Source organism: Theobroma cacao, chromosome 5 (assembly GCF_000208745.1).
Source record: "Theobroma cacao cultivar B97-61/B2 chromosome 5, Criollo_cocoa_genome_V2, whole genome shotgun sequence".
Taxonomy (NCBI): Eukaryota; Viridiplantae; Streptophyta; class Magnoliopsida; order Malvales; family Malvaceae; genus Theobroma; species Theobroma cacao.
Window position 1 is genome coordinate 25,237,693 of NC_030854.1, and position 14,269 is coordinate 25,251,961.

A 14,269-nucleotide genomic window follows, 5' to 3' on the forward strand; every position below is an offset into this window, starting at 1 on the left:
AGAGGTACAACAAAGTTGGTTTAAGCCTCGAACTAGATCAAATAGAGATTTTAGGGTAAAATTGAAAATTTTACAGTCCAGGAATGATTTAAAATGGTGATTTGGAGTTCGAGAATCAATTTGGAGTCAAACCAAAAATTTTACTATCTAGGGGTAAAATGGTAATTTTGCCACTCAAGGACAAGATGAGAATTTTTTTAAAAGATTTTGATCATATTTGACTTATTGGAGTATGATTTGAGGTTGAGAAGTGAAAAATTATAATCTTGGTATTTTTTTTGGAGTATAAGGGCAAAAAAGGTAATTTTATCGCCTTGGGGGCAAATCGATAAATTTTCACCCCCGACACTGGTCAAGACCAAGGGATTTTATTCATCATGGAAATGGATAAACATGAGAAATGTGTGGTGGAGAATTAAAGAATTACAAGTCAAATATTTAAAATTTGAACCAATAAGGAAATGTCATGTGTCATGCTTTTATTATTTTATTGTTTCTTTATAAAAAGGCATAAAAACCAGCTCATTTCTCCCATAATGGTCGGCCAAACTAGAAGAGAAGAGAAACCAAGGAAGAACAAACCCTAGGTGGGAAAAATCAAAGAGAAAGTGTTGGAATTCAAGGATTTGATCAAGCAAAGGTAAAATTTCTTTGATTTTGCTAGTGATTTACCTTACCCATGCATTTCTCCTTAATTTCGATGGTTGGATTGTATGTTTTCATGGGGAAATCATGGCTGGCCGAATGGGTTTGGTGAGAGAAATGATGTTGAAATTGTTTGATTTTGAGTTATGTTGGTGTTTAGAGTTAGTTAAGCATGTTTAGAAACAAAACAACAAGAAAAGAATCCTTTTTCCCTATGAACCTTCAATGGCCGAACCCTATGTGAAGTGTAGAAGTAATGAATTGATTTTGTGATCAAGTGAATTGGTTGAAAAATTGATGAAATGATGATTTATAGTGAGAAAATGGAATGGGAAAATTTTTAGTGATAATGCACCACAATGGCCGAAATTTTCAAGAAGAATTGTGAAGGTTGTTAGGCTGAATTTTATATTATTGGAATTGTATCTAGTGAATTGAAAAATTAGAAATGAAATGGAGCAATTTGGAGTCAAATCGGACACAATTGTCATTTAGTCGGGTAACAGGCCGAATTAGGTCAGCACCGTATTTAAGCGGTAGTCGGATAAGTTGCATATCATATCATGCATATACATCGAGCCTGAATTGATTTTATAATGGTCAAGCATTAATGTGGTGAATTATGTATTGTACATTGTGGATAGGTGGTGAGCAAATTACACTGGTAAAAGTACAAAGATTGTACTTGAAGACTGGGGTTAGGAGTACATCGACTCCTAGAACTGTGAGTAAACTTATTATCGTCTTAATTATCTAGAGTAGTTTTATACAATTGTGTGATTTTACAGAAAATGGATTTAAATGGTAAATTGCTATGTTTTAGGAGAAATTGTGATTTTATAAAATGATTTTATAAATTTTCTGGAAATTGAATACTGATTTTGAAAATAGAGTAATTGGAGACCCTTGATGTGTTGTAAATTTATGATTTGAATTGATGGCTTAGGTTAATATGTTGGCATGACTGGCTGGGTTGTGTTTTTGGTGAACTGTATGAATTGTTCTGTTTTACATTTACAGGCTAGGTAGTATAATATTAGTCAAGTCATGCTATCAAAATTTTATGGTATGGTGGGTATTGCTTGCTGCAATGGGCTGGGTTCTGTGGACTAGCCTATTAGAATGGCACGAAATCCTGACGTATTTTACCTCGGTTGGAGAGACGAGTAGGGTAACTCCTGAGGTATAACTTTTAAAGTTCACTTCACGCCAAACCACCACATGAGGGCGAACTCAGCCAACGCCAAGGAACGACTATATTTTCTAAATAAAAACATGATTTATGAGTATATAACTTTTTAATAGCCTTGGCAAACTCGGTATGGGATAGCCCTCGGTCAAGGTATCCCTGATAACTGAGTATGAGAATAATTTTTGGCATGAGCCAAGTTTTAAGAAATTCAGAAGCCATGTTAATTACTCGATTTATATAAATTAATTTTATTTGGTTGAAACAAATTGAAAGGTGATGAATTTCAGTATGTTAATTGTTTTATCTATCTCTATTTACTCACCTTTAGATAGTTTAGATGGTGTCTGTTTACTCACTAGGATTTTATAATCTCACCACCCTCATTTCCTCACATTTCAGGATCGGGAAATTCCATATTTAGCTGACTTTGACAAGGACTTTCATTTGGACTTGAATCGGCAAAAGCTGTAGGTTTTCAGCTTTCGATGCATTTTGGTTAGATGTGGGCCCACGTGTCACTGTAAAAGTAATTTTATGCTTTGGTTATTTGCTTTATAGTATATATGAATATAATTAACTTTTATGCTATAAGAATTATTTACCGATAGCTTTATAAAAATTATTTTACAAGAAAATGGTTTATTTTATTGAATATTTTTATTATATTCAAATGATCAAATTTTCACTTCAAATGAACGTTTTAGATACTTAATTTGTTTTTAAATCACTAAATATATATTTTCTGCTTACCTACTACATTTTTAGCAAGTTTTAAAATTTTTGACGAAAAATGACGAAAATGCCCCTATAAGCCAAAAAACAATATGTTATGTTCTGATTTGGAAATAACTCGTAATCTTTCGAATTACAATATTTGATAACTATTGCTCATCGGGGAAGTGCAAAAGCTAATACGAGAGCCTTGCGAGGTTTCGATCGGCATTCGGGGTGAAGAATGTCTGTCGAGGCTTCGCGGCGGTTGTCACAAGCCTGATGAGGAGTTCTGAGTTGTGACAGTTTAAGAGTTGTAGAAGGTGAAAAGAATATTTAGAATAAAATAATATTTTTAAACAAAATAATATTAAAATAATACTAATTTATTAAAGATCGAATTTAATCATGTTTTCGTGAAGGAAGTGTTAATTGGTTAAGTTTGGCCAAAATGAGGGAGAGTAAAGAAAATAAAAAAATTATAATAGTAAACTAAAGACTAGGTGGGACCATGCTTAAACTAATGAAATAAATAAAAGGAATGAAAAGTAAAGCATGCTTAAATGACCAATAAAAAGTGACCTTAATAACAAAGACTAAAGAAGAGAATTTACATGCAAAGGTTAATATTTTCTCTAAGAATAAATTGTGAGAAATAACATTCTTAATAAGCTCAATTCAAAAATGCCCTTTATTATAATTTTAACTATTTTTACCTAATTTTTTACATGACTTGAGAACAATACCGTTTAAACAATTTTTTACAAATTAAATGGTTCCGGTTTTCTCTATCTCATCATCTAGACAAAAAGTCCAAAAGTAAATCTTTATTTCTCTCTCTTGCTGAATATTATCTATCTCGCCATCCCAAAAAGTGGAGATGACATCAAGGTATGTGTTTTAAGTTTTTAGGTTTATTGGTTTATATTCATATAATAGAACCTCGAAGTTAAGGGATTGAAATTGATTAAACATATTTGTAAATTAAAACATTGTATAACTTTGGCAACTTAAATCTGGCTGCCAGCAAGTAAATCAATTAGTTATTAGGTATTGTGAGACTGGTTTTTAAGCCTTGCGTACTAATTTTTAGGCATTATAAGATTGGTTTTAGGCATTATTTGACTTAGGCATTGCAAGACTGGCTTTTAGGTATTGCGTGACTTAATCATTACATCTTTGGAACTTAGGCATTGCATATGTGGAACTTGGGCATTACGTGACTGGTTTTAGGTATTTCTTGACTAGTTTTTAAGCATTGCATGATTGGTTTTAGGCATAGGCATTGCGTGACTACGTTATAGGTATTGCATGACTGATTTTTAGCATGATGTGACTTACTCACTACGTGTCTGGTCTTTAGGGTACTTAGGCATTACGTGACTAAGCTATAGGTATTACATGACTAATTTTTAGGCATTACATGTCTGATTGTAGGCATTATGTGACTTAGGCATTATGCAACTAAGTTGTAGGCATTACGTGACTGGTTTTTTAGACGTTGCAGGACACGTTTTTGATAAATTAATTGATTGTGACACTTATTTTTTTGTTAAATTAGCAACGTGCCAAATGTGAATCTTGTCATTACATATGATAGTCATTGGGTCAATGTCACTTACAAGGATGGTGAGACACGAGTGAGGGGTGTTGGAAGTGATTTTTCGTTTTCGGGCCTGATAAAGCTGGTTGAAGATGTTGTTGGGGTAAACTCACTGTTGTTGATTTCTCACATAAATGCACGTATCATTAACAAGTAATTTAGTGATAAAGTGGAGTATCGTTTCCACAGAGAATTGTTTTAATTCCTATAATTAAGTACTAAAATTGACACACCCTAATCTTATCCAAGCAATTAAAATTAAAATTAAAACTAATAAACTAAAAATAAAACTAATCTAAAATTTATTAGCAAGTTTATTAAATTCCAATGACTATTATACCTAAGATTATGATATACCTCAATACTTCATCTAATTATTATCTCTCTCTCTTAACTTAGCTTAATGGATTAAATTGCTAACCTAGTGTCTTAAATTATTTACAAGTCTCTGTCGAGTTTCTCATAAAAATATCTTTCCCAATTAATTTACTATATGTCTATGCAAATTAAATTAAAGATAGATTCATTAAGTTCGTGCTAATCCTGGTTACTTATGACTTATAAGTGTATGTCTACCCTATATGCAAATCAAACCACCTAATCAACTAAATGCATTCAATCATACGTTATTCTATTCAAGGTCTACCTAAATCTCCTTTGTCAAGGTTTAACTTAAGTTTCCAATTTAATCTAATTGGTGGCCAATCAACTAGAAGTATTAAGAACAAAATAGAATAAACAACTAAAATACATTAAACATAAGCAAAAGAGAGATAAATGAATTAGCTTACGTATTGAGTTCAATCATAATCTTAAATAAATAATTTAGTTCTTTATCAAGTCATACATCATTATCAAATAAAGTTTAATCATTAAAAATAAAACCAAGAAAATAAGAGAATAACAACAAGATAGAAAAAACCAAGAATTGTAATCTTGATCTCCAAATCTCCTTGAATCCTTCAAATTCTTTTCAGCTTCAATGACTTTGCAGCTTGATTCTTAGCTTTCAATCCAGTGTTTCATTCCTTTTATAAAAGTCCTCCGAAATATTGTTTTAATAAGGCTTTGAAGTTAGATCAAGTTGAGTGAAAAAAAAAGTCAATTTTAGTTGGAATTTCTTCATCAGACTACGTGGGCCATAGCTTTGACCAATTAATTAGCAGAAATCGTAATTGCTCTAGGACTACTGCAGTGCTTCAAATTCAACAAGATTTTTAACCACATTCCTTTTCATATTAGGAAAAGTGGTAAACATAAAAGTTGTATATTTTCCTCTTAGCTTTCCAATGGTCTAAGAATCATCTCATTTGAAGTTTTGTAGAGAGAGTTATGATCGAAATACCAAAATATATGCAATGGAGGTCTACACCTTGAAATTGCTCTCCTTCTTCCATTAAAATTCTTCCTTCATTAAACATCTACAAAAGCTCAATTAAATCAACAACAACCTATCATAATCACATTAACATGAAATTAAGCATAAAATTAACTAAGATTAGATTGACTCACCTAAATTAACTAATTTAAATAAAACTTACTAATTTTTATGCATTACAACAAGAATTAAGCTAAATTACTAGCAAAATAAAGTCTAAATAACTCTATAAGAGTTATCACTCACAGAATTAGGAAATCGAGCTCTATGCATTGCTGAGTCATGCCGCAGAGGTTTCATGCCCAATTATCAGGGACGATGAAAATTTACCAAATATTCTACAAGATGAGAGGACAGTTATAGTGTTTGTGACTGTTAAGGAACGACGTGCAAATGTTATGCCACTGAACAAGCTTTCCAACATAACTCTCAAATAGATAACCACCAATAATGCAACTTTTGACCTTTTTTGTACACATTGCAATTGACAAATAGGTTTATGGAATACTTATTTAAAGTTAGCACCATATGATTATTAAAATGTAGATATATTTCGACGAACATGTTTTGCCTATATTACATGAGCGTATAACACAAGCATACTCTAGTATATTCTAACACAGTCCTTAAGTAGTATTGGTACTCAAAGTTAAGATCTCTTATTATTCAAGTTACCTTAAATTGATTAAACCAACTTTGATATCTTCAACTATATTCTCTATTAAAAATGGATTCTACAATTAGCAATTTCATTAGTTTAACTAATGAGAAAAATTATTTTGTAAATGGTCTTTTGAAATTATTTATGTTGAGAATTTAGATTCAAATTAATATTTTATTATTGATGAGAAATTATTTAAAGATTTTGTGGCCTTTATTATTTATTATTAACAAATAGAACGATTTAGTATATCCTCTTTTGATACCATTGATGACATAATACTCGACTGAAATATTGAGAAATTTCAAACAATAGCAAAATGTATAAATTGATATCTAGAAACAAAATGTCCAATTCAACCATATGGTATTTAACCTTAAAAAATTGAATAATTATTTCAATTTTCCACATGACAACCCATGATTAGTACATTATTAAAAAATTAAATTAATTTTTTTGTCAAGACAAATTAATATATATATATAAGAGAAAATTGTGAAAATAACCCTCCTCGTAAGCCCAATTTAACAATGTCCTTCATTATAATTTTAACTATTTTTAACCAATTTTTAGCATGACTGGACAACAATGCCCTTTAAACAATTTCAGACCAATTAAAATGATTTCTGTTTTCTCTATCCTGCCATTTAGACAAAAATTTTCAAATTAAATCTTGATTTCTCTCTCTTGCCAAATACTTTCTATCTCGTCATCCAACTCTCTCTCGCCATCCTAAATAGCAAAAATGATATCAAGGTATATGTTTTAAGTTCTTAAGTTTATTGGTTTATATTCATCAAATCCTAAAGTTGAGGGGTTGAAATTGATTAGATATATATGTAAATTAGAACACTACATGACTTTGGCAATTTAACCTAACTGCGAGTAGGCAAATCAATTAATTATTAGACATTGCATTACTAGTTTTAGGCATTGTGTCACTATTTTTTAGGCATTGCGTGACTTAATCATTGCATCTTGGGTTTTTAGGTATTGCGTAACTTAGGTATTGCATGACTTAGACATTGTGTGATTGGTTTTTAGGCATTGCATGACTAATTTTTAGGTAATTCTTAAGTCACACAATGCTTAAAGACTAGTCATGCAATGCCCTATCAATCAGTCATGCAATACCTAAAAATCAGTTACACAATGCCCTATCAACTAGTTACACAATGTCTAAAAATTAATAATATAATACCCAAAAACTAGTCACGCAATAACTAAAAATTAGTTACACAATACCTAAAAGCCATCAAAATTACCAAATTTTATTTAACAAAATTAACAACTTCAAACAACACACTATATTCCATTTAATAACATAATCAATAAATATGCTTACTTGACGAAGAATGCTCAAAATGCTCAAAGGTTTTTCTTCGTATATAAAAAATACTCCAAAATGCTTAACATGCTTAAAACCCTCAAAGATTTTTCTTTGTATATCAAAACCTACTCCAAAATGCTTAAAATGCTCAAAAAAACTCAAATATTTTTCTTCATGTATCAAAAACCACTCTAAAATGCTCAAAACGCTTAAAGGTTTTTCTTTCTAGCGAAGAATACTTCGAAAATGAATAGCTTGGCAAATAAAACTCAAAAGATATGAGTTGGTTTGAGGCGTGGATCCAAACATATGGGTTAATTTTATTAAGAGTAATTTTATCCAAAATTAATTTCTCTTAACTAAACTTAGTTAAAATTATAAAAAGAGTTATTTTAAAAAAACTCCTTATGTATGAAGGGTATTTTGAAAAGAACTCTATATAAAATGTTAGTCACATTGATGGTTAAAACTAAAACAATATATTTTGCTACATTTATGTTAAGATTGACGATCTCTTTGTTAGATACCTTGGAGTCTCTCTTGTTGAAAGAATAACAAGGAAATTAAATGGGAGCAACATCATTAGAAATTTCTTTAAAAGCACTTATATAGTCAATCATAGCTTTAAAATCTTTGCTTTTAAAAAAAAAAAAATTTTAATCTTTATGGTTATGACAGTGCATCTTCTAATTTAAATAATGTTAGTCAAAATACCTCATAAATCCTTGTACTCTAACGTTTTCATCAATTTAGTCATTCTATTTCAAAATTAATCAACTTAGTCTCTATATTCTAAGATTTTGTACAATTAAATCCCTTTACTTAACTCTATCCAAATTGAATGTTAATAGTACTAATGTAACGTTGACGTGTCAAAGCAAAAAAAAATTTTGTCATATAAGTTTCTATGTACACGTCAAAGGTTCTATTTTAGTAATTAAAAAATATAAACTTTCCATTTGTACAAAACATGTACAAACTAATTATATTGCTTAATTACAAAAAGATGAAGTTAATTACCAAACTTTAACTATAGAATTACAATTATATTTAGTTTCAATTCCATATTCCTAGACATGCTTTGGCTGCTCTTGCTAGGATGGCCATTTCGTATAGATTCCCTATCACTTGCAAACTTTGAAATGCTGAATTGTAGTGGAACAAGGAAGACCTCAAGAGAAAGGCTCTCACTTGTGGGAGTTGGAGTGCTTATCTTTATTGCTTATGGAGGGAAACAATAGCCCAATCTGGACTTGTATCAAGACAAAAGCCCATGAAGTAAGAAAAAAACACCCAACATGCCAAAAGACTAAGCAAGATAGAGATACATGCCAGGTGTGGCCAGCAACATGTATAATGCCAAGGGCTCGCTTTGTTTGTACTTATGGACTTATGTTGCATATAAGAAGTAGTTCTCTCCTTTCCTTAATCCAGACTTGAACTTTCAATTTTTCAGCCCAAACCTTATGCTTTAACCATTTAAAGACGTTAAGGACTTACCCTTTCGATAGTAAAAGGTTGTAAAAGCTATAGATAAACAGTGTGACTTGGATTTTTTTTTTTTTAAATTTGAAAACAGAAAATTTTGAATTTTATTTTTTAAAGTAAAAGATCATATACTAATTGATAAGTTAAATACTCAAATACGTACAATGTGACTTAATTTGTGACAAATGGTGGAACCTTTGTTGCTTGAAGAAAATTATAGTTATCATGCTACATTGCTTGCTTACGTAGAAAGTTTAAAGTTTAGTTGAGATTTATTTTTGTTATTATCTAAGCTAAAAGATTTTCTCTGTCCTTCCCATATTATTAAATTGATCTTTTTTTTTTGAAATTCTTCAACTCAATTAAAAATCACTTCTTTATCGCTTTTATAATTTAGGAGAGAGTAGAGTTAATTAAATGAATGAACACTAAATGTTGATAAATTCTGATAAATTATTATTTGTCTAACTAAATCACTAAAGTTTGCCAGCAAGATCAAAATTGATAAAGTCAGATAAATGGCATGGTTACCACATAAATCACAATCAGAAATTTTAGACTTTTCGAAATCATCTTCATCCAAAAAATAAAAATTATATTCCGTGAAAAGAAGAGGAAAATAGGAAAAAAATAATACAAATTTCAATTATTATGTCGATTTATGTGACAGGCACATCATTTTTCTATCACTTGATTGAATAAAATTTGTTAATTAAGGTGATCTCAAATATGGTAGAACTGGCAAATTTAGTGACCTATTTGGGACATTAAAATTCAATAACCAAACATAAACTTTGTGGAAGTTTAATAATCGTCCTACTAATTTACTTTTTTTTTTTTAATTTGGTATCCCTTATTTAGAGAGTAAGATTTGAATCTCCTCTCTTTCAATTATAAATAAAAAAAATTATTAAACAAATATTTTAAAACCAGCACGTAATTAATAAACAACAAACAGATAAAATAGAACAGAAGCCTCCTTTTCATGCCATTGATGAACACTGTATTGGACTGAAACATGGACAAACTGACGACAGAGACAAAAAGCCGAATTAGAGTATAAATAATGACATTCTTTGGCAAATCAGCACCAACTTTGAGAGGACAAGATATGGAGTAGAAAGCCGAATCTGAAGTTGGAAACGAAGGTTTGGGTATGGGTTGTGGGATATGAGTGGGAGAGTTGTGTGGAATTTAGCGATAAAAGAAATGCATCAGGGACACCTTTCCCTTTCCATCTTTTCTCACCAGTATTTCTCTATCGTATCATGTGTAGTGCTACAACTTGTCCATAAGCTATGCTACATCCGACACTAAATCCTTTAAATTAATGCCAATCAAATTACATATAATTATATCAAAATTATTAATGTAGTGACGGCTTTGCTTCTAGAATAACTCTATTTTATTTTATACTCGGAGGATAGTTCATAACTATTTACCATTAGTATGAGAATAAATGAATAACAGCATTTATTTTTTTTATTAATCAAACAATCAAATCGAAGACATTTCAACATTTTTCTAGTTTTTCCTTTTTATTATTACTCATATATATATATTTCGTGAAAACAAATTAAACTCTATTTTTGTTTTCTTTTTAATTATATTAATTTCAAATCAGAAGAAATTCATAGTGTCATATTTCCTCATCGCAAAACTAAATTAGAATATTTTCAAATTAATTTTTGAATAAATTTCACTTATCTCTTTTATGATTTTAACTTTTTCAATATTATATTATGTGATTTCTTTTTTTTTTTCAATTTGTATTCTATGGATTTAATTTTTTTTAATTAATACCCTATGTATAACTTTTGTTCTCATAAGGAATTAGGCTATTAATTTTGTATAATAAAATTACAAAAGTACCAAATACAAAGTTAACTTCTTTGTTCACATTTTAATATATTTTTATAATTTTATTAAGCAAAATTAACAACTTAATCCCTTTTAAAAAACAAAAATTAGACAAAGCTCAATCTCGTTTCTTCAAATTAAAAAAAAAAACACATAAGTGTAATTGAAATGCCTTTCAATCATTTAATGCATTAAAAAAGAAAAGCATTTCTTGTATATTAGAAAAGGTAATCATTATGTCATGTAAGTCAATGACATTGGCCAATAAAAAATGGAGATTTATTTATTTCTTACTTTGATAACAAAGGTATAAATGTGTATGATAGGAAACGTTTTAGAGACTCTTTTACTAGCATTTTCCCATAAAATTAAGGAAAGAAGAAGATGCATTGTATGCAGATGTGTATATTTAATTGGTTTAGGTATAACAAAATGGGGTGTCCTTCTCAACCATGTTTTTACCTTACCGACCAACAATCCCATGTGCAACGCGCGGATTGCGGTGGCCCTTTTCCACTACTTTGCCCATCCATCTACTTTCATCCTTTCATCTCAGCCGTTCAATTAATTCAAATAAATATCCTCTTCTGTTGTGCTGGCGACTTTGGGTTTGTTCGGGTCAATAATTCTCACGTGAATGGGACCCACCATTACAATTAAATTAACCTCCTGTGTTCTTCTTTAATTTCCACGTCTTTATACTATAGTTTTCAAACCACATTGATCCAAATATTAAGAAAATCAATTTTATATTTTTTAAATTAAAAAAATTTAAATCTTATTCTTTAAATAAAAAATTATACATTAATTAATAAATTAAATACTCAAGTGTAAATTAATTATACATTTATGATCAAAAGACGAATCATTTCTCGATCAATTTTATTTTTTTATTTTATATTTTAGACTCTTGTACAATATAAGGAAGATAAACATTTAATAAAACATAAAAGCTTATAAAATTTGAAAGAATATCGTCACGTTAATATTAAAAAATTCAAATAACTAAGCAACAAGTCAAGCCTCCTTGACCCGAAATTTACTAAAGTGCGATGTCAATATATCAATTATTATTTTAAGAATATCCGATAAAATTAAAATGATATAAAAAAGATTATATTACTTAAATACTCCTTACCAAGACAATGATAATTTTGAAAATTGAACAATAGTAATGAACAAGTAAAAAAAAAAAGTTTTACCTCTCAGTCTAATTGAATGAATACACGGCAGGTTTTAAATGGTAACTTAAGGAACCGTAAAACTTATGACAGTAAAGTCAAACGGTCAACAAAAGGGGGACACGGTTTATAGGTCTACCAAGAGCCGACAAGGATGGTTGACCCACCTGCCCCGCGCAGGCCGTACAGTATTTATCAATACGCATATTTCTATCAAAGTTCTTGCTTCGGATAGACCTAACCTTACCCTCGTCGCCCGAACCTAACAGGTCAGGTCAGCCCGCCCTATATAAGGGCCCTTCTTCTATCTTCTTCGCTTCTAAGCTGAAGCTTTTACGAAGTTCATCAGAAATTTGGTAGAATTTTCTGTTAAGCTGCTCAAAGGTACTTATTAAATTAAATCTCTCAAAATTTTGATCAGATTTTCACAGTTTTTAATATTCTTTGATCTGTTGTTTGGTTGGTAAGAAAGTGAAAGAAAAGGGCGAGAAAAGGAGTGCAAAATAAATGGAAATTTAGTTAAAGTTTAAGAAACGAGATGTGAGTTCTTCGTGTCCTTCGTTTCCTCTGTAAACAAACGGAAATGTGATCTTAAAGATCTTTGAGCTTACCCGATTCTGTTATTGCAATGTAATTTATGTCGTCAATAGATAGAGTGATAATGGGCAGTGATGATTTGAAACTATGATTGAGTAATTTGCTTGTTTGTTTGTTTGTCTTTTAATTTAATTTTGTGTTTTAATAAAGGAAGGGATTGATGTAGTCCTTTTCTTTTGTCGATCTTTGGATTACCTTTCTGGTATTTTGAGAAGTCATCTGATCGCTGAACTCTATAATGATTTTCAATGTTCAGAAAAGCTTTAGACTGAAATGACTATTGATAGCAGCTCTACTACAGAGATTGACTTTGTATTTGTTAGAGTAAATGATTATTAGATGATAATACAGTCTACTTTTGGAAATGTTACAGATATGTAGGAAAGTGGTTTGTTATTCTTATTATCAATGATCTGATTTTCATATATTTTGCATTCCAACCGGTCATGAATGATCAGATCTATCTAAATTACTTATTGAAATCAGTTGTGAAGTCAGAGGGGGATAAAAGTCTTCATTTTGATTATTTAAGCTAATGTGGTTTTGTTGTTTAACATGGCAGAGTCAAGTTAAGTAGTTAGGAGTGTGTAGATCTTGAATTGTTTTAATCATAGAAAATCTGGACTTCTCATTATCTTTTTTTTTGTTTTTTTAAAACTTTAATTATCTGCTCATTTGCTGATTTCGTTTAAATTGTTGTATATTTACAGTACGGAATCCAAGGGATAAGTAAACAGGATTGAAAGAATGGCCCTAGTTGCGGGAGGAAGATCAACATTGAACCCCAATGCCCCTCTGTTTATTCCTGCTGTTTATCGCCAAGTGGAGGATTTCTCACCAGAATGGTGGCAACTGGTTACAACATCAACATGGTACCGAGACTATTGGCTCAGCCAGCATCAAGATGAGGATGGTTTCTATGACAATGCCGAAGATGATGGCTTTGATGGCAATGACATTGCTGATTTGCTTCCAGATACCTTTGATCTTGTTGCTGATGAAGATCTCTCTGGTATGGATCTTCAGTTTGAAGAGTTCATCCAGTCTTACGAGAATGAAATGGAAAGCGCATCACCACCTTTACCGTCTAATGGAGGTATGAATAAGCTTTGGAAATAGAGAATTAGGTGCATTTTCCATTTTTAACAATGTTAATGATTCTCTTCAGGAGCAAAAGAAAATGTGGTGAACTTATATTTTATTGTTTTGTTGAATAAAATAGGGCTTGTGAAGGATACTGAAACTTTGATGAAGAATCTGAGTTTTTTGCAATCAAGTCCTAGGTCTTCATCAGTGCCAGCAAAATATGCTGAGAAGCCAGCCAAGACTGTGAACCCTAAATACAGCCCCCGTTGCATCCAGCAGCCCCGCTGAAAGGGTCTCTATACCATGCAGGTTACAATCAGTCAAGAACCTCCGTAGTATAGTCTGCAGTTAGTATAATTGTAACATCTGTAAAGAGCAAGGGTGTAACTCTTGTGTCAATCTTTGTTCATTATCAATCCTTGTTCATTCTCATGTATTTGCTTTTAGTTAACAGAAAATGAAAGAACAAAAGTGTAAAAAAAATAATATTAATAATTGTAAAATTTTAGAAAAAAAATAGAATTTATCTTTCTTTAT

The 14,269-nt window shown here is 30.5% G+C and overlaps 1 protein-coding gene and 1 long non-coding RNA gene across 2 annotated transcripts; both read left to right on the forward strand.

The window, feature by feature from the left end:
* Positions 537–2,277, forward strand: LOC108662185. The gene is made up of 3 exons (XR_001927987.1): positions 537–640; positions 1,290–1,369; positions 2,237–2,277. It is a non-coding gene; the product is annotated as an uncharacterized LOC108662185 (long non-coding RNA).
* Positions 12,263–14,258, forward strand: LOC18598834 (protein EARLY RESPONSIVE TO DEHYDRATION 15). The gene is made up of 3 exons (XM_007028533.2): positions 12,263–12,433; positions 13,357–13,742; positions 13,869–14,258. The coding sequence occupies exons 2-3, from the start codon at positions 13,394–13,396 to the stop codon at positions 14,018–14,020; spliced, it is 501 nt and encodes a 166-aa protein (XP_007028595.2). The 5' UTR covers positions 12,263–12,433; positions 13,357–13,393; the 3' UTR covers positions 14,021–14,258.